General features: G+C 41.4%; 1 protein-coding gene and 1 pseudogene across 1 annotated transcript in view; both read right to left on the minus strand.

The window, feature by feature from the left end:
* The window catches only part of capn5b (calpain 5b), a 39740-nt gene extending 20952 nt beyond the window's left edge, over positions 1–18788 (minus strand). Inside the window, exons 1-3 of the mRNA XM_031868976.1 lie at positions 18646–18788; positions 9213–9386; positions 1093–1224 (exon numbers count right to left, since the gene is read on the minus strand). Coding sequence (XP_031724836.1) covers positions 1093–1224; positions 9213–9377 — 297 coding nt within the window. The 5' untranslated portion in view covers positions 9378–9386; positions 18646–18788. The remainder of the gene's footprint in view (positions 1–1092; positions 1225–9212; positions 9387–18645) is intronic.
* Positions 18789–21000: 2212 nt separating this feature from the next.
* LOC116395251 (serine/threonine-protein kinase pim-1-like) lies at positions 21001–23518 on the minus strand (annotated as a pseudogene).
* Positions 23519–23714: the final 196 nt, after the last annotated feature.

Here is a 23714-nt window from a genome sequence, read left to right on the forward strand (position 1 = left end):
AAGTACACTTGGCAAGCAATAGGATGTAGTCTACATCTCGGCTTTGATTTTGTTGGTTGGAGTACAGATTTTTACAGATTAGAGTTATTCTAGTCACATTACTAAGGTATTCAGCTCGGTAAGGAGCCATTTCTTAGATCTGCCGAGTGACCTGAATCCATGGAAAGTAATTATTAGCTGGCTAGCTGCCTATAAAACACATTCACTACCAGAATGCCAGGATATCAATCCAGCCCTAGTGCTTTTAGCCTGTCCTGAGAGAATCTACTTTAAGAGTCCACCAATCAGGCTTCTACTGACTGATGGGGTCTGCTGAGACCAAGGAGGCGTTGTGGTGATGTAATGAGTCCTCTGGTGTTTACTTCTTATCATAATGGTCCTTAATGGACACTCAAACACTAAATATGGAATAATTAGAATTGAGTACATATAAATCTCCTTTTTTCAAAACGCATTATATGCACTTTTGTGCAAGAAGGAATCAGGAGCTTTCGCCCATGCAGTGTGGTTTTCTTCTACTTAAAGCAAACAACAACTGGCGGTCACCAGAAGAGCAAAAAGCAAAGCACAAAATAGTGCAAGTTTGAACTTTTATAATTTGTATTATGAGCATTATGAGACATAATACGAGCATGTATGCCATGTCTCAGCTGCAGTTAGGAAAAGTTCAACATTTTTGAAAGATCTAGATGTGAAGATTTATACCAGTTTCAAGTTATTTCTAGCTTAGCATAAAGACTTATCTTTGTATACAGATTAAACAAACAAGTTACATGTTGATTGGTGAGTTTTAGAAGTGCTGGGAGGCATGTCTTTTCACTTTGGAGAGAGCCAGGCAAGTGGTGTCCACGTTGCCAGTGTTAATGCTAAGCTAGGCTAACGATGCCCTCAGTCACCAGCTCAGTTACTTAACACACAGAAGACATGATATTGTTATGATATTGAAAATGTTATCATCACAGATGAGGTGAGGCAATCCAAAGACACACCTGTATGAGATTCACTAAGCATTTTGGTCTGGTTTTAAAAAATAAAAACAAGGCAAAGAAAGAAGAAGAAATAGAGGTACACGTACAAAAAAAACACACTTACTTTTTGCCATAGAGACTCTCTGGAGGCCAGACTGGAGCATGCCGCTACAAACCAGCAGTTACCCAGCTGTCCCTGATGCAAGTCGTGTGCACTGATGCCATCCACAAACAGGTGAGGGTCCTCACACAGCTCCTACACTCCCAAAGACAGACACATAATAGTTAAGTGTGTGTGTACAAGACATAGAGGAGCTTAAATGGGTTATTGAGGCAAATGAGAGAATCAGAAAAAGACCATCTGTCCCGATGCACCCACCTATCGTATTCATGATCTTCTGCCCAAGTGTGGGAGGGCTGCATGCATTTATGAAATCACATTTCCTGTGGCTGCAGCGGTGTGGTCCATTTTCCGCCACAATGTGTACAGACGGACCTCTATTATAGCTAACAACATGGTGCTCAATGAGCTGCTCTCTCTGTGCAGGACTAACACACCTATCCACATCCACACACACACACACACACACACACACACACACACACACACACACACACACACACACACACACACAATCAGACATCCTGTGGTTCCTGTGATAATGTGTGGGATGAATACTACAGGCTGCGAGCCGACACTAGCCATTTACAGAGAGACACCCTGTCCTCTAGTCTTTTGTCTGCACACAATAGCTACACTTCAGCTTAAATGTCACACATGAGGGGAGATTTGCCAAAAACTGAGAATTATTTGCAATGCTTTAAAATGGACTAAATAGCTAAAAAAAGATACAGTACAATCGATATAAAGTACATTGAATTTGTGTTCAGGGTTAGGGTTAGTATGTACAGTATTCCCTTGGTGTTTGTTATTTAATCAAAATTGTAATTTCCAAAAATAAGACATTTTTATAAGAAATATAGATTCTTATAGAAATAAAAAGTTGTATATATGTTTCTGCAGCGACAGCGAGAGAAATATTAGTAGCCTAACAGAGCTGTGTATCGTAGTGCTGAAGGAGCAGACGGATTTGTAATTGCGACTTTTTCCTCGAGTCCCATCCTTCTGTTTGGTATTAGAAAATACAGAAGAAGAAGTGTCGTTGATGGGGCAGTTGGCTAGCAGCAGGTGAACAAAAGTAACTGGGTTCGGGAATTGATGTCGGTGCCTGTCAGTTCCCATAGCATAGCCAAACATCTGCAAGCTAAGCTAACTAGGATCCACTTTCAGGGTGAAATACAAACTGAACAGAACGATGGGTCTTCCCAAATGTTTAATATTGTAAAGGGACAGACTTCTTCAATCTCTGATGGTAGATAACCAGTGCTTTGTACCTGTTGAATGACATGGGGAATAAAAATCAGCAGGCTGTACAGAGCTATAATGTGCTTCAGACATTTGCACACCACAGAAGTTACCGGCTCTTTTTCTAGTTCTCTTTTACTCAGCCAACCGAGAGGCTTAGACGATGTTTGAACAACATGTCCAAAAATGTGTTTTGTTTACCAGCTCTCTTGAGTAACGGCAAAATATGGTTCAACATATTCATCTGTACTTCCATTTCATAGCATCTGACATTTATGTCATATATCATGGCCTATTGATTTAGCAAACTGCATCATATCAGTGACAGGCCAATATCTGATCTTTAAAAATAAAAGGTTAACACAAGCCCAGAATAAAATATAGAACAACTTAATACTTTACTACAGCCTGCAGATCTCTGCTGGCAGCATTCTGGGTGTGAACAGTCTGTTTCCGCTCCTCTGCTTTATGGGACCGGCGGGTCGATGGGCACCTCGGCCATTACTCAACAGACAACGGAAAGCACAGCACCACTTAACAGCTCTTTATCTTTACACACTTGCTGCACTCAACTAGGGTTAGAAAAGTAAAAGATGGACGCACATGAGCATTTACTCATGTGAAAGACACACAGTGAACATCTGCACTGGCACTACGTTAACAACTGCTGTGTTATTGGAAACTGATCCGGCCAATGGATGAGAGAGGTTATGAGTCATCTTCACTTAGGAAGAAAATCAGTTACAACATCCGAGGGTCCACCAGAAAATTCAATGCCACTTGACAACCATGTATGTCCTTTGTTGAAGGGATAACCCATGTGTATGCTTCTTTATTGTCCTTTACTTATTGGTTATCATTATCATTAAAATACTCATTTATTTACCAGCAACTGAAGATTTGGTTGAACAATTAACACCTACAGAATAATCTAAAGATTCATTGAGAATGATGATAATTACTTGTAGCGATGTTTAATAATGGATAAATGATCTACCTGAATATATTTACAGTGAAAAGCTATGAATATTCTGTATATGGACAACCCTGGAATAGACTCCACTTCAAAAACTATTTCAGAGACGTTTCCACCCACCAGAAGAAAAATCTTGAAAGAAAAAAACAACAAAATATTCCAAATTTTGGACGGAAAATATAAAGACCTTGAGATCTTGCGAGAACAAAGATGCAAATCATTTTCATTGATTTTTATGCCAAGTGTTGATGAATGGATTGACCTGGTGTACAATATTTATGTAATGGGGAGAATGACTTTCAACTTGAGAACCTGAAGGATACATTTGCTTAGAACTGGACAAAATGGATTGTTTACGTCTCAACCTTTGTACCAGATTTTGTGTAAATGTGCATCAGAAACGCATTCCAGTGTGCTCCATAATCCCCCACTCTCTATGCGTATATATATATATATATATACATATATATAATTTATATTAAAAAAAGAAAATTTAGAGATACTGATTACTGTAAGAGCGTCACAGTAGATCATTTGTTAGAAACCCACTGCAGCGATCGGCCAGCTGCAGCCTTACCACTGTGTGAAGTCTTTATATTGTTTTTCCTCTGAGAGCTCCGGTTTCCACCCACAGTCCAAACACATGCAGGTGAAGTGGAGAGTTGAGACATTTCTCATAGGCGTGAACATGAGTGTGAATGCCTTTGTCTGTATCTGTTAGCCCTGTGAAGGCTCAGCTGCCCCGTCCTGCTTTAACCATGAACATCAGAGCCACCCTTCAAAAATCATGTGTATGTGAAGAAATGCCGATCACAGCATAAACACACTATGTCGCATGTTCAAGTGTGGGAAACAAAAGCACACACGAAACAAACAAAAACACACACTCAAACACACACACACAGACACACACACACACACACACACACACACGCACACACACACACACACGCACACACACACAGAGGACACCAGAAAGGTCAGTAATTTGCTGACTCTGCAAAGCCACTTGCTGCAAAAGCAAACTTCTAATCAGAAGCAGAGGCCACTGCAGTGCTCCCTGGAGGCCTCCAGTCTCTACCGGCAGCCCCTCTCACCTTACAAAGACCAGCACTGAAGCACTTCCCGTCTGTGCGCGCAAGTCGGCACAACTATGCGGAGCAATGTTTGGACCTCTTGTCTGACCCGTGCCAGAGTTAAGATCTCTAATCACGTTTTTTCCCCTCCTGTCCGCAACAGCATTGATCGGTGGAGTTTGAGCAGCGGCGGGGGCTCCCTGTGGTGGCCCGCCGTCCAGGGATTGGCTCAGGTGGAAGAGTAATAGAGTATCGATCCCAGCCCGGCCCTGCAGACACTGGAGTAATGTGAATATTGTGGCTGAGCACAGCCTAATCATTTACCCAGCTACTGAGAACTCCTCAGCACCATCCATCAGCCTGTGTGAGGAACCATCAGCCACACAAGTAAACACACAACCAGCCACAAGCACAACACTCATATACAAGATAAAATGGTGACCAGCTCATCAAAATGGTATATTGAAGATACGATATTGAATACAATGAATATGATGTTGATAAATGTGGTGATTTTGCAAAGATTCTGGTTTGACCAGCTTTTAATTGTTTATGAAAACATTGCTGTCACCAAATTGCTGAGATCAGTTTCGCCAAATTATCTATAAAATCCCACTTCATCCATAAGTAAACCTGAAGATGAGAAAAACTACAGTAAGCACAGCAGCTCAAAGGTGAACTAGGAAGTAGGTCTGTACACACTGATGGATGTTTACAATGGCCTGCTTGGGTAAACGTTTAAAAGGTTTTCCCATGAAGCTGACTGTCAGAGAGTTCCAAGAGTACAACGTCAAAACTGACTGGGCAAGATCCAAGTTGTGATAAACTTTTAAATACCTCGACAACCATAATACTTCATCAGATTCATGAAACAAATCTAGTTAAACATTTATTTACAAGTCATTGGAATGCGCTCGGGCCCTTGTTACAAATTCCAATACCTAAATACGAGGTGTTTGCTGATCAGTAGTAATTATCTAATACCAGTGCTTAAAATCTAAATACCTAATTCCGTGGAACTCATGGGATCATTTTTATATTTTGTCTTAGAAGTAACACGAGGACAGGGATCGCTGTGGTACTAAAAACAGAGTCAACGGCCCACTGTAACTGAATTGAACTGATAACTAAATGTTATAATGATAACCTGATACATTCAGAAACATTAAATGGATAGTTCCCATGAGTATAGATGGTATAGAAAGCTCAGCTGAAACATTTTCCTTTGTCTCGCAGCATGTACCGTCATATCGCCCCACCCTCGTCTCGTCAAGCCATAAATAAACACAAATCAGTGGAAGACGGAAGAGACGGGGGGGGGGATGAGAAGGGCAGCAGGAGAAAGACAGACAGGCTGAGTGACAATGTGAGAGACAGAGAGGGGGAACATTTTATTAGAGACTGCTCTTTATGCTCGCACGCTCTGCCACCAGGACTTCATCGCAGCCATAAATATCACCGAGACACACCTGAGCAAGGATAACACCGAGCACAACAACCTCTGGAGGGGGGGGGGGGGCTGTGAACCTTCACCCTCCCACTGATAACACAACCTCTCTGATCCTCACATTCACAGCGTTGGAAAACGTGACTGTTACTGGTGGCGGGTGAATAAGAAAAAGCAGGGGGGGGGACTGTCTGGGTTTTATTAAATCAACTGAAAGAACATTTCAAGAAGACTAAAGAACATCGAGGTAAACTAACTTCATCAATCAAATTTGCATACATTTAAATATATTGCTGACAATTGACTTTGTCCATTAGTAAACTAACAAGTTGCGCTTCCATCTCAGGTTTATTAGCAGCCGTCCTGAGACCTCGTAACGTAACAGGAGTCCAACCGGCTGCGGTCACGGTGAAGACACGGGAGGCCGTGAAACAAGACCACGGACGTTTGTGCCATGATGTCAGTCTTGATTTCAGAACCGCCACACTCCTATCCCGAGTAAACATTATAACCAGAAGCTGGAGAGTTGTGATTAAATGGAGAGTTTGGGTGTTTTCGTTGTATGAGGCACTCGTCCATTGTAAGTGTATTACCTACAGTAGATGGCAGTCAGCATGCCCCAAGTTAAGGGAACTTTAGATGTCAAAACAAAGTAATTTGTTCTCTATTTTATGTGAGAATGGGAACTGAAGAAATTAAAATAAATCACTGCAATGTTTTTGCTGGTGGTTATTGAAAATTCAGAAGTGGTATGAGCTGTAAATGCCTCTTAGTGATGCTGAGAACCACGGAAATGATTTACCAGTTTGGATGATTCTGGGTTCTTTTCAGCGTCCACTCACTGCCGCTGACAGGCTTTTAAAGAGGAGAATATTTTCCAGAGTCTTTTGAAGCCGACACTGAAATTCATGTCTACAATTTGGATATTTATAGAGATCTATATCTATCTAACACTTAAGCGGAGCTAAAACATAAAACAACTCGTAAATATTAAGAGGCCCATCAATCACAGCATCACTGAAGCCCTTCAGGACAGTCGGTTCCCCACCAGTCCACTTAACATGTTTAGACTAAACACAACAGGGTGAAACAAAAACATATGAGCAACAACGGTTCAACTTTAATTTGTCACGCACAACATGTGCCAGGCGTCTGTTGTCTTCATGTCACCGGCCTCCGTTGACTTGTCACCTGTTGCTGTGTTGCTTGTACAGTGAACACACAGTATCGCCTACATATTGGATGATTCTGCGCCGTCAACGTTCAGTGCTAATACAGGAAGTAGAAGTGGAGGTAGTTGTGTTTTCAGCCTCTGAAATATGGAGATTTCCTGCTTTTCACGGTTTTATATCATTCATTCATTCATTACACAGAATATTTTGGGGTTTTGCACTGACAAAACAAGACATTTTAAGACATCACCTTGGACTTTGAAAAACTGGGATGGACATTTCTAACATTTTAATCTAGAAAATAATCGAAGGATTAATCGATAATGAAAATATCTTTGGTTGCAGCCTAAAGTACATCTATGTACATGTACTGTTGATTAAAGGTTCCCTGTGGATTTCAGACCTCTAGCAGTACTACAGACCTGTTTTTCTTTGAGTATTTGTTCATCTGTTTATATGACATGACTCTGTTGTTGTCTTCATGTAATCAGTAACAGAAAACAGCATCAGAAAATGAGGCTTAATACTAAAATATCATTTATATATCCATATTTTCTCTAGAATTCTCTAGTTTGATTTAAGCCTTTGATGCGTATGATCATACCAATGTGATCATTATAGTAAAATGATCTGAACATATGAAATTCAATAGGGCTTTAATTTTGAAATTTGACAGATATTGATATTGTCTGAGGGAGTCTGTTATTATATTTGAACAACCATTTGAACTCTTTAAATACTTTTATCTTCTCAGATGTTACTGGATATAAGATTGGGCTTCTAATGACTAAAGCAAGTTTCATTTAGCCGTTTTTGTAATTCACTACCGATAAGTAGCTTTAGAATTTGATCCAAGTCAACAACAACAACAACAACAACCTTACCTTGCAGTAAGTGTGTTTCAATAAAACGCTTTAAAAATATGCCCGTTGAGGGTTCCTGTTCCTAACCTCCTGACATAAGCCAACTGTCAGTGAAGACACAAATCCTGTCCTGACGAAAAATGAAAGGGAAGCTCCTCCTGCTTTTTTTCTGCCCTCGACTTCTTCCCGTTTTCAGTCTGCATGACTGACATCAGCACGGACCAAAACATATAATCTGTGTGACCCAGTTTCCATGGCAATGCACGCTGGCTGTTGCTGCAGCGGCAACACGGGCAGAAGGAGGTTACTCCATCCAGAGCCACAGCCTGCTGTGTGAGGGGGGATAACACTGGCTCACTAAATCCTGAGGCCCTGCATCTGATATCGTCTGCCACTGAAATATACATACAGTACCGGCTCGTACAAGAGCACTAAAGAATGGAGAGGAGAAACGTTGGATGACTACTGACTAGACGTGCAGACTCATCAGGGGTGAACAACCTTTACTAACGCCCCAGACAGACACGATCCTCCTGCTGGGGGCTGAAGTAGCATTTTCATCATAAATACAAGGCAAAATACTTTTTGTGTTACACTGTATGAACAGCAAACACCTACTTTTCCAGAACTCAATAGGCTATAAATATAGGCTATTGTACAATAGGAGGAGTTTCACTTATGCAAATTAACGGCAATTACTTCTTTAATTGTTTTATCACGTTCTGCTTTTGAGTCCAAAGGCTGCTTAAAAACATCAAGGATGAGGAGTTGGGTTCAGGGTTTGTTTTTTCTTTGTCCTGGTGATCGGAACATCTGGGTGATGCCGTCTATTGTGCATCAGCACACCGTCCTCATCTTATTCACAGCTCTCTCTCTCTCTCTCTCTCTCTCTCTCTCTCTCTCTCTCTCTCTCTCTCTCTCTCTCTCTCTCTCTCTCTCTCTCTCTGTGTCAGTCTGTTCTTGTTGTTTCGCGGTTAAACAGTTATGAAGCTATTCTTGGACAATCTTCTAGTTACTCTGCTGAGGCACTTTATTCAGCTCAGATATGATGCAGCTAATGAACATATATTTATAAAGGCTTTGGCAGATCATATCCTATTAATCAAAAATACATTACATCTGAAATATAGAAATAAATAAGCACCCATTGTAATTTTGTCCCAAACACTTGGGAATCCATCAGATAATCATTATAGGTAACTACGCTTTTATTGTGTAGTGAACCAACCTCCATACTGAACTACATCATTTGAAGATTTTGGGGTCTGATGATGGTCAAAAAGATCCATCAGCAGCCTCAAACCATAAATCAGATTTTTTTTGGAGCTGAACAAACGGACTTACCCGAGGCCTCTTCCAGACCACGCGTCCGATCCTGTTGCCCTGGTGAAGCAGCGAGTCGTCGATGGCGGGGAAGCGGGGGTCTTCAAAGAGCAGGCCGCTCTGCAAGCACTGCCTCTTCAGGGTGGAGTACTGCTGCCCGTCGAAGGCCTTCACTGAAGTGAACATACTGCAGCCCTGAAAGGATAAGGAGGGACACGGGTCAGCCCGGACTTATGCATCACATAGTACACACTATTATAGCATCAGACTTTTATTAAACGCTGTATTTCATCACAGAACACTGGTTTATTTTCAACAAGTAGCTGACTTCCCCTTTGAAACCAATTTCCCTCCCTACACCTCTGCTCTTCAACTCACTCACACACAGCTGACTGACAGCGGACTTTAAAACTTTGACAGTGGAAGCTCTGTCGGAATAGGAAGTCGATGTGTGCTGCTGCCTTGAGCACAGCCTGGATTCACTGGGTCAAAATGATTTATCCGTCAATTCACTGAAATCCTCCAGGGCCTAATTATCACTGCTATGCATTAAAGGAGCCATGTACACATTGATCAGCTCGGTATACCAGCAGGGCGTTCGGTGGGACTGGTGAGTCAGCATGAGGACCAACTAAGATGGAGCTATAGAAGGCATAATCAATACAGAAACATTGGACAATCCCAAACTTCTCCATCGTTTAACCTACATTTTATTCTATTACTATAGTGCCTCTCCAGAGACAGGTCATTTCAGTCTTAATTTATAAACATTTACAGACCTACATGACTAATTAATCATTTAGTGAATCCAACTGATAATAAATATAATGCTCATTAGTTGCACACTTAGAGAGAGATAACTGTGCTTTCACACTTCGAGCACCATAATCAACAAGTCCTGCACAGTCGATATGTTCTTCAGATGAGAAAAATTATTCATGGCTGATTATTTGTTGGTCAGTAATTTGCATACTTCGTCATATACCCGTGTCATTTAATTTCATGATCAATACCTTTGGCCAGCCAGAACTATTGACAATGGACATGAGCTTTATTCTAGACATTCAAAGCCTCTCAGGTCATTGAACGCCTCAACAACAATGTTTCCAGCAAGGTTGGACTCTTTATAGGCTGACTAAATACATACATTATGTTTCTTGGCGGTTTCTACTTAGAGCACCTCCTCTAATCACAGTTGTCAGAGGTTAAAAAGTTTAAACTTTAACTTAATTATCACAGGCTTTCTGCAGTGTTAACCAAATTAAATTAATCTTAAATACCACATAGAATGCAATTTAATACCTGTTCACTGTACATTCTTTCTCTGTATATAAAGTTAGAGTTATTCCGATACTGATAGTAGTACCTGCATTTATAGCCAAAAATGCTGGATTGTATATCGGCGAGGACGTGAATCTATGCACCGATCCAATATTGTGTTATCATATGATTTAACAGTTTATTTATGCTATACAGGAACTACAACAACACGTGTTTGCTACGCGATCCATCCATCCTGCCCGAGTGAAAACTAGTCTTACACACCTGTGGTTAAACGCTCCCTGATGAAGCTACATTATGAACAACAAATCCATGTCGATATCGTCAGGAGGAGAGTTTAGTTAGCGTTAGCTGTTAGCAGCCGGAGGGCAGCACAGTCCTGCATGGTTAAATAACGGAGCATTCGAGCTCTATTGAGTAAAGATTTGTATTAAGTGGAGGTAAATTATAACGCTGTATGTAACTTGTGAAATGTAGTTTCTGGTGAGTAACTTGAATAAATATAGCTGTTTGAAAGACATCCAATGAGTTGCTCAACCACACAGTAATGTTTTTAATACCGTGTTTAAAGTTCTTTAACAGGGTTCCTCTTAATCCCAGTTGGACTTTATTTGAACCCAACGGTGTGCAGATCTGACATTACCATGAACTGACTGTAACACAGGTCGGGTGGGTATCTGGGTTGATTTAAGTCTCAGGACATAATTCTATTTTAAATTGCTCTGGATGAGATTTTCCTAATTTGAATGTATAATTTGATGTGTGGAGATGAGGATTCTGGAGGCCAGCTTTGTAATTCTTAAGCAGTGGTAGAGGTCACGTCTACATGCAGATCAATAGAGGTGTGCCGTCTTCAAAGCCATCTAGCTCATTGCTAATTTGTCAATAGATAAATGATTTTTTTTAAACTCTCAAATATCGATATCGGCTTCACAAATCCTTTCTTCTGTTTTTTTAACAGTGAACACAATCTTTTCTTAACAAAGTAGTTTTAGTTACATAAATGAATATAATGAAATGAATGAAAATCAAGTAGATGACACAACAGTATAGCCCAACACTGCTTGAGGCCCTTGAGTATTGACAGGACTCAGCTTCTGACCGACGCTGTGCTCCAGCAGCGAGGCGGAGGACAGATGTTCATATGAAGTCGGAGGAATCGCTCCTCTAGAACTCGTGCTCAGCTCTCAGCTCTCTTTTTTTAAGCACAAATGTAAAATATTTATCTGGTCTTAAAGGACAATATTTTCTAGTTTTTTATAGCCTTCTGTGTGATAGTAAACTAAATATCTTTTCAACTGTGCAGACAAAATAAGGAACAATATAAATGAACTTGATTTATGGACCAAACAATGAATCAATGAATCAAGTAAGTAATCCGCAGATTAATTGATAATGACGTTGTTGCAGATACCACAGTCTAGGTTCAACAGAGCTCTGGCTTCAGCAGTTAGTCACAGAAACAAATGAAGTTATTCGGCATGAAACAATATAAAACTGAAGAAATAACAATATGTTAAACATAATATTACTTTATAATCTAAAACTCATCAGCCATTCCAACCGGCACGCTGCGGTACAGCAAAGTAATAAAAGCAAATCCAGACGAAGTCTCTTAATGCCACATTACTACCAAGCAGCGCTATCAAATAAAGTATTCTTTAATTGGGCTGAGTCGACCTGTTCACCTCCCAGCGGTGCTCAATGTCATCTAATATCTCAGGAAAATGAAGTGAGCAGCAAAAGGAGAGATGCCGAATCAAGAGTGCAACAGGAGCAACTTAGAATGGAGAGACGGAACCTTTCAAATATCATTAACCTGAAAGCATTAAGAAATAACTTTTCCTATTATTCAAGGAGATACAGCTCTGTCTGTGGACTCATGTTGAATGCAAACAGGCTGTGAAGCTGGCAGCCGGCTTGGAGCAGCATTATACAACTGAAACCTGCACTCAATACAGCTAGATTCCAATATCCACTTAAATATATAACAATTATACACATTTAACCGCTTTAAAAGATGCATTTATCACTATGATCAAATATGTATATGGTTAAAAGGAGTCTCCCCTATTAGAAGATCCCTTTAAAACACCCAAACAAAGTAAAATAACACCTGCTCTATGTTTTAAGCATTAACTAAAGCCTCGAGTCTGCAGTCTTTCACCGTTATTAAAGGGAATATTCAGTAACTACAATACAGGAGCATTAACAAGCTGGCCGACTCTTGACTGAGTGATAAGTAAATTCCCGGGGGAATGAGGAGGTCGCAGTTGGAAGCTAAATCTGACAGATGGCCTGGTGTCTTGGCACGTGACCGCAATGGGGAAAACCATGCTGTCATTTGGCCTAGGTGGACGGCAAACAGCATTACCTGCAGAGAGCTAATCCTGAGAAGCTGCTGCACTGGATACCTTCACTACTGTGGCGAGCACAACAACAAAGCGCCACTCTGAATTACAGCTGAATAAACGTTGTATGTATGAACACATTTAACGAGGAATTCTAATGTGCCCAATCCTCCAGTGTTCCAGTCGTAACGGCACTGTCAGAAGCACATAATCTAACATTTGATGTCAACAGCTGCCTGTTTACACATCCAACAGGCATGTAGCAATATTAGCATTCATTTGGAGTCGTGTTTAAGTCCAATATTGACCAATATTTTTACCCCCATTTTGATCTCTTTTGCAGAAATCAGCCTCCTGCTGCTGCTGGAAATAAAGAATCCAAAACAATGAGGTAAAAAACAACAACACATATAATGTTCCTTGTTTGTAATTGGTTAAATGGTATCATCTCTGTGCCCTCTGAAGGTATTTTTCATATCGACTGAGTAACTGACAAACGTAACTCTGTTTCAGATCGACACTCCTGTTCTGTTGTTCCGGTTATGATTAATTAATTGAATCAATTATTTTTCAATCTTGGACACGTCAAGCATCTCTGCTCTAAATGAAAGTTATCCATGCTTGAATGTTCTGCTCTGTGATGTAAACAAGTCTTTGCCTGTTGCATCATTTAAAGAAATCTTACCAGCAACTTCTGCATACCAGACTTAAGGCCTTACACACCGGGGGCGTGGCGAATTAACAACCCGAAAATGCAAAAATACTCGCCTGCAAATATTGTACGTCTAAGGCTTTTATTGCAAAAGGTAAGAACGGAGGGAGTAGATCTGGTATGCATGCACTGCCTTCGTATCAGTACTGGCCGATACCCAAAGCCCAGGTAAGACCCTGAGTCAACGTCTCTGAGCTCAAGTTGTCACACGACATTCAACGATATCCTTTCAAATGAGATTGATGATTAAAGCGTCGCAAAAAGTGAGAGCACAAAATGTTCAACAGTCATATAAGTGGATACGGACGCTTTGATGTGGGAAGAGAATACTGTTGGACTGCAGACAGACGTTTGTGAGGACGTGATCTGTGATGATATAAGACTTCAAGCTCACCTACACGTGGGGGAGGCAAGAGAGATGGAAAAGGAATAAAGTGGAGATACATTACAAACTGCCCACGCTACAGGAAGAACGGGACTGCAGCAAACCACAGGAGGCTGGAAGGAATCGGTTATTCATAAAGTGGCTAAAAGTGGCCAGTTTGTTTACGATATTTCAGAGATAATGGGCAATAAAGACAGACGAGAGACGCAGTGGCTGGGAAAGGGTTGATGTTGGCAAGACAGCACTCGCGTCATTCATCATACCAAGTTATCGCCAAATTTAAGTGAACTGACAAAGAGTGAGAGCGTTGCACATCATAACCATCAACGGCAGACGATGTTAACGGTGTAAAGCATGCTGAACCGTGAGAAATAATATGTTGCAGGGTAAGAAAACTTCTGCCGAGGATGAAATAATGATGAAATGTTAACTAATTCATGACTGACAGACGATGCAGACGCCCCCCCCCCCAAAAAAACAAACAAACAACTGAGTCATGATTCATAAATGACAGCTCCTGCATTGGAGAGAGGTGAAAAGCTGGAGGGAAAAGCCGTCCAATCAATGATCAACACTCCGAGGCGCAGTAGAGGGAAACAAAGTGCCCCTTCCAGCAGATGGGAGCACTGTGGACACATAATACAGTGTGTAATGCGGTGTGTATTAATGAGCAGCTACACTTCAGCTCCAACTTGTTGATCAAGCATAACAAATAATTCATAATGCTTACTCTCTACTCATTTCCAGCTGTGCCGAGCTTGTGTTTCGCTGATTGTTTACTGAGCAGTAACAGAAGCCAGTCATCCTGTGAAGCTAAAGGCCGAAGCGGTCTTGATAAACCACTCCCAGTCCCAGAATCCATCCATGATCTTTGCCGCTATTGAACAACACACGCGAACAAATGACTGAATGTGAGCGTCAGTCCAGACTGCAAGCTGCCCTTGCTTCATTCTGCCATGCTAGCCTTATTGAGCAGGAGAAACTGCTGGTCAGCAGATGTCAACATTCATCTCATTTTACTGCTGTAGCATGGTACCGTGCAGCACACTGGCAAATGTACCACAGAGTTTTGGGGAGTGGTACAACGACAGAATTCCTCACAACACGACTGTCAAAGCGATGTATGGCTAACGAGCACACTTCTCTCTCTATGACAGATGCTTCCGATGTTGATGTGACACTATTTGTGTGTACGTGTACGTGCAACAGGCAGTGGCGTGTAGGCATGGAGTTCACAAACTAGACTTAAAGAGGTGACAGAAGAAGCCCCACCGCAATCAAACGGAGGTCGAAAATAAAATTCGACAGCCTCAAGACACAGCAGCACCTATGTGGAAATGCTAATTCAAAAGATTGTTATTAATTGATATTGTTCCATTTGATTATAAACTTCTTTTAATCCTGCAATAACTCTTTTTTTGGGGGGGCACCGACCGTCACCTTTTAAAGTTGACGTGTCAAACTTGTTGGCAACTAGTTGCCCATTTACACATAAAGTAAGTGAAAGATTCTGACGTTACGAGGACATTTTACCGGGATTGTTCAGCAATGATTGTACCAAAAACAGAAACAAAAAAGATTTGTAAAGAAATAATAATAAATACTATTTATCCAACTTTCAACAGGATCATCAAAGACAGACTTAATGATGATGTCCTCACTGTTGCATGTTTCTAACAGGGCACTGCCATCACTAAAAACTCTCTCCCCTCTTATCAGTCACTCCACGCCATTTTTAACAAGCCACGAATTATGAAATTATGAGACATGTTTGATTGTTTTTGGGAGAGGGTGCTATTACAACCTCTTTTAACATAGTCAAATTATTTTACAAAATGTGGAAAACATGCACCTCAAATAGATGTTTTACATTCGTCGCATTAGTGATTTAATCTTGCTGTTTAAGTCAGAAGCAGACGACAGTGCACATGACAGCGCTGCTAGTGCGTTGGAGTTTGTTTACTCACAGGCATCTGTGCTGACTAACAATGGCAAACATGTTGTTTTTGTTTCAGCAACCAAAAGCTGAAGCAGTGACTTTTATAAAGTAATTGTAAAGTAAAAGTAAATTTGCCTCAAGGGGTTTTACAATGTGTGTACAGCATACGGATAAGGAAAAACTTCTGATTGTTACTTGTTTGCTTCCATTCAAACATGGATCTTAAGTTCAGAGTTTGCCTGTATTGTTGTCACACTCTCTACATTGCATTACATTAATCTGAGTACATTAAGACCGGCCTATCACTACGCAGCAGTCTAAAATATCTTTGTCAACCTGATGCCTGGTCTGGGTTGGCTGAACATACCTGATGCAGCTAATCAGGGGAGGTGAAGAAAGGGAAAAAGTGAAAAAGCAGATGGTGGGCTTTCCAGGACCACAAACTGAACAGCACCACGGACAGCTCCTGTGATACAACCCTGAGAGGGACCAGCGTGTTCAGCCCGAGACAGACACCCTTCCTTTTGACCAATCAATTGGACTGAAAAAAAAAAAGTCAAATCTACTTATATCCAGGGAGGCAGTGTTACCAGAGGATAATGGTGTGTCTGCCTACACTTAAACAATTTTCTCCACACTCTGCCTGGCATCACGAGGGAGAGCCTGTTACTTTAACTGTTTTATTCTGGGTAGGATGTTGCCATGTTGTTGCTAGTGTCTCCAGGCTACTGAGTTTCTCTGGGGTGACCATTTCAATACTGATGTACAGCAAGCATGCACAACGCAATGTTAACTCGCGCTAAGAAATGCAAACACAAGTGACAAATCAATCCAGTGGATAGATCTGCACACATAGTGGAGACACAGTGCATGTTGGCTGCAGGATTATAGAATTAGAGATTGATGCAAACATTAGCGACAAAGTACATTAGAGGCTATAATTATGATGGCATTAATGATAAGGAACAAGAGACACCGCATGCTACTCTTTGAGTCCCCGGAAAAAGAATGTCACAGGGATCTGTTGTCAAGGAAAGTGTGTTTCCCGATTAGATGTAATGATCAGAACCGCTCACAAAACTGTGCAGCATGCACATCATTAATGTGCACCGCAGGCAGCGGCAGAATCTGGCAGTGCACTGGTCAGAGATCAGGGAGGACTGCGTTCGGGTGTTGGTGGTGGGGGAGTGACTGATTGAGTCTGCTACTGCTGACAGACTGATTACACTCAGAGAGGAGAACAGTGAGCAGTAATGCACCAGTAAAGAGAGAGAGAGAGAGAGGGGGTGAGACAGAGTCAGAGTTGGAGAGAAAAGAGAGAGAGAATAGGGAGGGGTGCGCCAGACCATCCTTCATCCATCCTCCTCTTCTTCATCAGGGAGGAGGGCTATCCCAGCTCCCCGTCCTCCCAGTATCGTGATCTCCTCTCTGCAGTATCTTCAGTAGGCTTGGCCATGACACGCGACACTACAAGTCACTTTTCTCTGCTCACAAGCAGTTCGCTGCTATGAGCTCACATAGATATGTTTACGTGAGGGAGAACAGGTTAAATAACAAGATATAAACTACTGTATTTGCAGGAATACTATAAAGCATGAGGTTGCACTCAATATCGGAGTGCTGATTAAAGTAGTGTATTGATTTCTCTCTCTCTCATGAACATTAATGCCACATATTAGGGTGAGACAATTATGCTTCGACAATGTTTGAACTTTAGAATCTTACTAAAGTGCATTAAGGTTGAGAGACCCCCAGATCGAGACACAGTTGGGTCAACCCTTATTTGATAAGAATTGATTTTAAAGATCTATCTGGACAAATTATTATTGTTATTTTAGTATTAACTTGGACTGTATATTATTCCACATTGTATTTGGATGACAGTAGTAAGAATAAAATCTGTTATTAAATCAGCCGCTGTTGAAAGTTCTCTGACCATTTGAATGATTTTAGCTCGTGTTGAAAAACAAGACCTTCTGGGAGTCTTAAGACTCCACTGTTTAAACCATGATACCTGGCAAGCAGGGGCACAGGGGCATGGACTATAAATGTGCACCAGTCCTCTCTAGCTCTGCAGAACAATACACTTCTTGAAATTATTAATGTATTACTCCTCATGCAGGGGAAGCCAGGGCTCCACAGCGTCAGACAGAGGCAGGAACGGTGTCCAAAGCATGACACAAAATAAAGTCCCTGTTTGATTTCAGAATGTCTAGTAATACATGTTCAGTCATTTGGTTTTCTGTTCCCAAACTATGAGCTTGAAGATATCGGTGCTCCTGAATGCTCCACTGGTGTTATTGGCAGATATGGATCCTGTATAGATTAATGGCAACTTTGGGTCTATCTTTTGCTGTGCGTTGTAATAATAAAAACGCAGTATTGACACAGTATAGTAAAAAAAAAAAAAAAACCTTTTGCAATACCCAATGAACTTACAAAAGCTCAGCAGAATACAAACACAAACAAGCACAGCAGGACCAGCAGCCTTGACATCCAATATGCCGCTATTATTGCGCAAAATGTATAGCCGATTTCACACCAGTAAAATACAGTTGTTTGATGAATATTTCCTCTCATCCCTCTCAACATGTTATCGGCTCAGCAAGCCCTGCACAGAGAGGCCACATAAGGCCACATGACGGTAAGTATTCGCATCTCGGATCTCCTGAGATTTGACAAGTCGCTTCGTGCGGCTCGCCGACCGTCGCCTCCTCTCTCCATCTACAGCAGCCTTCCTGCATGCCCGGGGATGCCGGATGAAGCTGTTTCACGGCCGCGGTTACCTGATCTGAGGCCTCTCTCGTGGCAACGTGATTCTCTTTCGGGTCCTCCTCCGGGGGTCCAGCCGGTCCGGCTCTCACTCTCCTGGGGCTGCAGGGATTCCTCACCACGCTCCCTCTCTCTCTCTCGCTCTCTCCCTCCCTGGTGGAGCTCCTCTCTCTCTCTCTCTCTCTCTCTCTCTCTCCTCTCCTCACCCGAGCAGCGTCAAGCTGCCATGAAGGAAGACGGCACGGAAAACGGAAGTGCTCTTCTGCCGATTTCAAATTTGCAAAAAATAAGCGTTTTTTCGCCAAAATGTAATTGTATTTCTACCATAGATTATTCAACTTAATTTCCAGACACATGAGTCTATAAAGCAACAAAACAACAAAATAAAAAGCTAAATACAATACAATACGAGGACACCAAGACGCATAATGATTGCAGTTCAAGTCACTCGTGGTTAAAAAACATACAGATATTTGTTCCAATGTTTCCAAAAACAAGAAGAATACCTTGTATCACTCTGTGTTGGCTCAGTTAAAAAAAAAATCACCAAAAAGGCACCAAAAACCCAAATGTGTTACAAAACAGCAGACAAAATAAACGCTAATTATCCGTAATTGCTGGATATGTAAATGAGCAGAATTTAGCTATCTAGCACGTCTTATCCGATCAATTAAAAAAGCTAACTGTGTGAGTGAGTTTTGTTGTTTCCGCTGCTTTTGTATCTGTTACACCAACACTGTTATTGGTGAATTGCAATAATATAGAACGGCGTATACATTGGACTTCATAATTCAAAAAGTGCATGGCTTCTGATTTGGTGTTGATGTGGTAAACTCAGCTCCCCTGGTGCAGGTGAATAACAGTATCATGTAACCATAGTGTTGGTGAATGCAACCCCAGGCCTGGCTCCTCCTGCAACCAATTCCCTAAATTAGGGCCAGATTAAAGCTTTAGACGGCCTATATTCACTCTGGGCCTCTCTGGTGTCTAGAGTTATAGGTGTTCAGTTAAAGTGATCACTTCACATGCAACAAGGCATCCTCATTACACTGCATACTTAGTTGACTACTTCTGTTGTAGCTTTGATCTGAGGCATATTGTGTGTTAGAATCACTTGGACACAAGTGTGGAATGCACCTTTTATTTTCTGGGGTGCAATTCTCCATCCTACATCCTTTTGGCGCACACGTTTACAAACTCCTGATTTGTTATTTTTATTTTGAAGGTGTGAACAGGAAGTGTAATATTTATTTTGCCAGTACATGACAGTGGTGCTCAGGCGGGACGCAGACAGGGGGATGCTGCAGACTGAGCATGCGCCCAGCTAACAGGCCCGCTGTAATCCCCCTTTGTCAGAAATAACAAGAGGATGCAATATGCTGTAATTAAGGAAACACTATCCACCTAATTACAGCCCTCCAGTTTCAACGCTGCCCATATGTAACACCTAAGAAGATATATCTGAGCTTTAATTGATATTTATGTTTGAGAAATAACAATAAAGGCAGGATTGTTTTGGATACCAGGTATAAACACTGGTTATATACTGCATACAAATATTGATTCAATATATTGCCTTGTTAACCTTTTAATATGTACTATTAGTTATAGCCTGCACATTTATTCAAAACGCATGCAGCAACAATGTATCCTGTCAGCAGAAAAATGGCTTGAATTAAATGTAACTTTGTGATAAAGTCCATGTTGTAAAGGTTCTACGTTGATGTGAATTATCTGTACTGAGAATACAGCTGTGGCACCGGGGTCACCAGTTACCTGAATTCCAGGTTTATTGACATGTCTCAATATTTGCGTATTAAAAAAACTACAAAGTAAAGGTATTAGTATTTAAATATATCTGTCCATCCACCAGTAGTGGAAGAAGTACAAGATAATTTACTGAGTATTAAATACATTATGGTACTACTAACTAACTAATTACTAATGCACTTGGTCGGGGTGGAGCTCAGTTTAAAGTATAAATTGGCACAAAATAGAAATACTCAACAAGTTCATCAAATTTGTACTTGAGTACCACCACTGATCACTGATCAACAACACACAGAAGGTGTCCTGATGGTGTAAAGCTCTGTGTCAACCAGAGAGAGAAGAGGAAGATTTAAATATAAATGAGAGTAATTGGTTGAAATACATTATTTCTAAAACTCAGTATTATTTAGAAGTCTCTGGAAAAAAATGATTCAAATACTGATTAAAATGCTTTGACAGCGACACCTGCAGGACTGACAATAAAGTGGTGTTTGGAGGAAACACGCTAATCTGTGATTGGCCAAAACACAAAAAGCCATTTAAAAAAACAAAACAATTTTATTCAAGCTTTTACAGCAGAGTCCAACTTTCTATTGGGTCTATTGGAGCCATGGATGACTGCTGAGCTGTTTCAGGGTGGGACGGTGATCGGGGTTTACTTTCAAACATGTCCGTAACAAATCCTGGCAATCTGGAGAGAAAGAAGGAGAGTAAAGGTGAGGACGACTGCTCCGGTGATCCATCAGAAAGTGAAATAAAATTACCAGATTTGTGTCTGCCATCATGTATCTTTATGTTGTTTTTTTACTTTTGGAGAGCTCGTTGTTGATTCTCAACTTGTCTGTATAAAACCTGACGGTATCGAATTGTACACCTCTGTGGAGGGTTTCAAACAGGACGACAGCTATCTGGAATACTGTGGTGGGTCCGGCTCTGTACATGCCATGATTGAACCACTCTGGGGGGATGCTAGTACCTAGAATATACATAATAAAAAGACAGTGAGGATGAGGAGCTTTGTTTGAATGTAGAAGTCACAGATGGGTACAAGTTAGTGAAGAGCAGGCGTAAAGCCAGACATCTTACCGTAGAAGATGTGATAACTGTCTTCTCTCTCGCCAAAGCAGCTCAGACCAAAGTCAATAAGAACTCGCAGGACGTCCAAGCTGCTCTCGATCAAAATGTTTTCTGACTTAATGTCCCGGTGGAAGATGTGTTTTTTTTCCAGGTAAATTGCTGCTTCGACCAGCTGTTTCAGTATGATCCGTCTGACAGAAAGAGAGAGATGAGGGATCAGAGAGGAGGATGTTCTGACATGTTTTCATGGCTGTGACTCTGAGCCGACTACAGCAGCTTACCTTGGCTTCCTCCTCGTCTAAGGACCCTCCGTTAACTTTGATGTAGTCGTAAAGGTCTTCGGCAGGGATCGGTCTCTCCAGCACCAGGATCAGCTCCTGGTCCAGATCGTACCAGTCCAGCAGGGATACGGGTGCCGACGTCCCCTTTGATTCGGCCGCCAGTTTTAACATAACGACGACCTCCGCAGAGAGCTCTTTCCCATCATCGTCCTGAAACATCACAACAGAGATGAGAGAGAAACATGATTCATCCGTAATACATTCAGAAACAGAGTGTTGAATACAGCAGACTTTAACAGCAGCAGGTGTTGCTCACTCACCACGTGTTGGCAGATAATGTTCTCTTGGGAATGTGTTTGATGGAAACCTACGAGATACAAACAAGACTTTGGTTAGCACTTCCTGTCCAAATGGTATGTGTGTGTGCGTGTGTGTGTGTGTGTGTGTGTGTGTGTGTGCGCAAGAACGTGTGTGTAACACTTACAGGTAGATAATCTGCTTTGCGGTAGCCAGCAAATACAGATCCACATCCTCCTTCGCCAAGTTTGTCCAGCTATAAGTATTTGGCCTCAAGTGCTAAACAGACAAATACATTCTTTATTTTAATGCATTTGTGAGTAACGGTACATTTATGTTACCTAAACTCTAATATGAATCCCTCCCACATTTGTTATACCTAATTTAAATTATGATTTTACACTGATCATAATAAAGCCAAACTACTGACCTGTTGTGCCCTGTTTGGGGTCTTGTTCAGTCTCTTTAGGTCCAGCCTGATCTTCGTCCCGTTTGGTCTGTCACCATCACTGACGTCCTTCCTCTTATCACCCCTCTTGCTCACATCCTCCACAGATGTGTTGCAGCTTTCTACAGATGAGGAAAGAAAACAGAGGAACATCAGTTTGTTGACAAGAACGGGCCGTCATTCGATGTCTCCCAAAACACACAAGAGTCGTTTCCGCTCTGCTGCCTCTTAGTTAAAGCAATAGCTCATCATTTATAGCAGATCAGTTTTGAATTTGATGTGACCCTCTTGATTAACAATTAAATTTTCTCAATATCGGCCAACATCATAGTTTTTTTAATTTATTTTTTAACCTGCTTGGATTACAATATCGGCATAAAGTACGTTGTCAGGCGGATACATTGGTCTCAAGTTTTGACATATCAGCACCAAAAATTTAATTGCTCTGTTGCAACGAGGCAAAAGCAAAAATCTCAGAGACAGATATTTAAAAACCTGAGGGAAAATCAGACTATCTGCATAAATCGATATTAAAAGAGGGAGAACATGTGTTTTTCTTTGTAATTTAGGTGAATTGAATCAATATACCAACGCCCCAGCTGATGTACATTTCTGCTAAAGATCTGAGTTCATCTTCCACCACTGTCTGAACCCTGTGTTCAGTAAACTGATGATGGGATACATTTCCAACAGCAGTTTTACATGATCAGCTTACCAGAGTCTGCTGGGATGGACGCCGACTCTTTTTCATACTGGACGAGGTCAAGTCGGCTCTTTTTCTCCTCCTTCTGTGGTCCCTCTCCATCGTCTCGGACCCTTGTCCAGCTGCACTTTCTAGGCGCTGCACTTTGTTCAGATGTGCCGACATTGAGCTCTACAAATGAGAAAAACAAAGTGTAACATCAATTGAATCCAATGAATGCAGATTTCTGCCAGGACTTCTCACTTACCTGGACTTCTTTTAAGGGCCGGAGATCCGTGGCCCTTTGTCTTCTTTGCAGAGTCTTTGTCCATTAGGATGGTGAAGAAGTTTCTAATCCGAAAAATTCAGTGTGCGCCGATCCAATGCTTGAAACTATCTCAGCGAATTTACCTGAACTGTGTTCTTAAGCTGTGGTGAACAGAACATGGAACATGAGGAAACGTTCTATCATGAGGTGAGTGTTCCAGAATATGCAAATGAGTGTTGAGAGTAGATTGTGTGTGTACA

Source organism: Anarrhichthys ocellatus, unplaced genomic scaffold, assembly GCF_004355925.1.
Source record: "Anarrhichthys ocellatus isolate YVR2014 unplaced genomic scaffold, GSC_Weel_1.0 scaffold45, whole genome shotgun sequence".
Taxonomy (NCBI): domain Eukaryota; kingdom Metazoa; phylum Chordata; class Actinopteri; order Perciformes; family Anarhichadidae; genus Anarrhichthys; species Anarrhichthys ocellatus.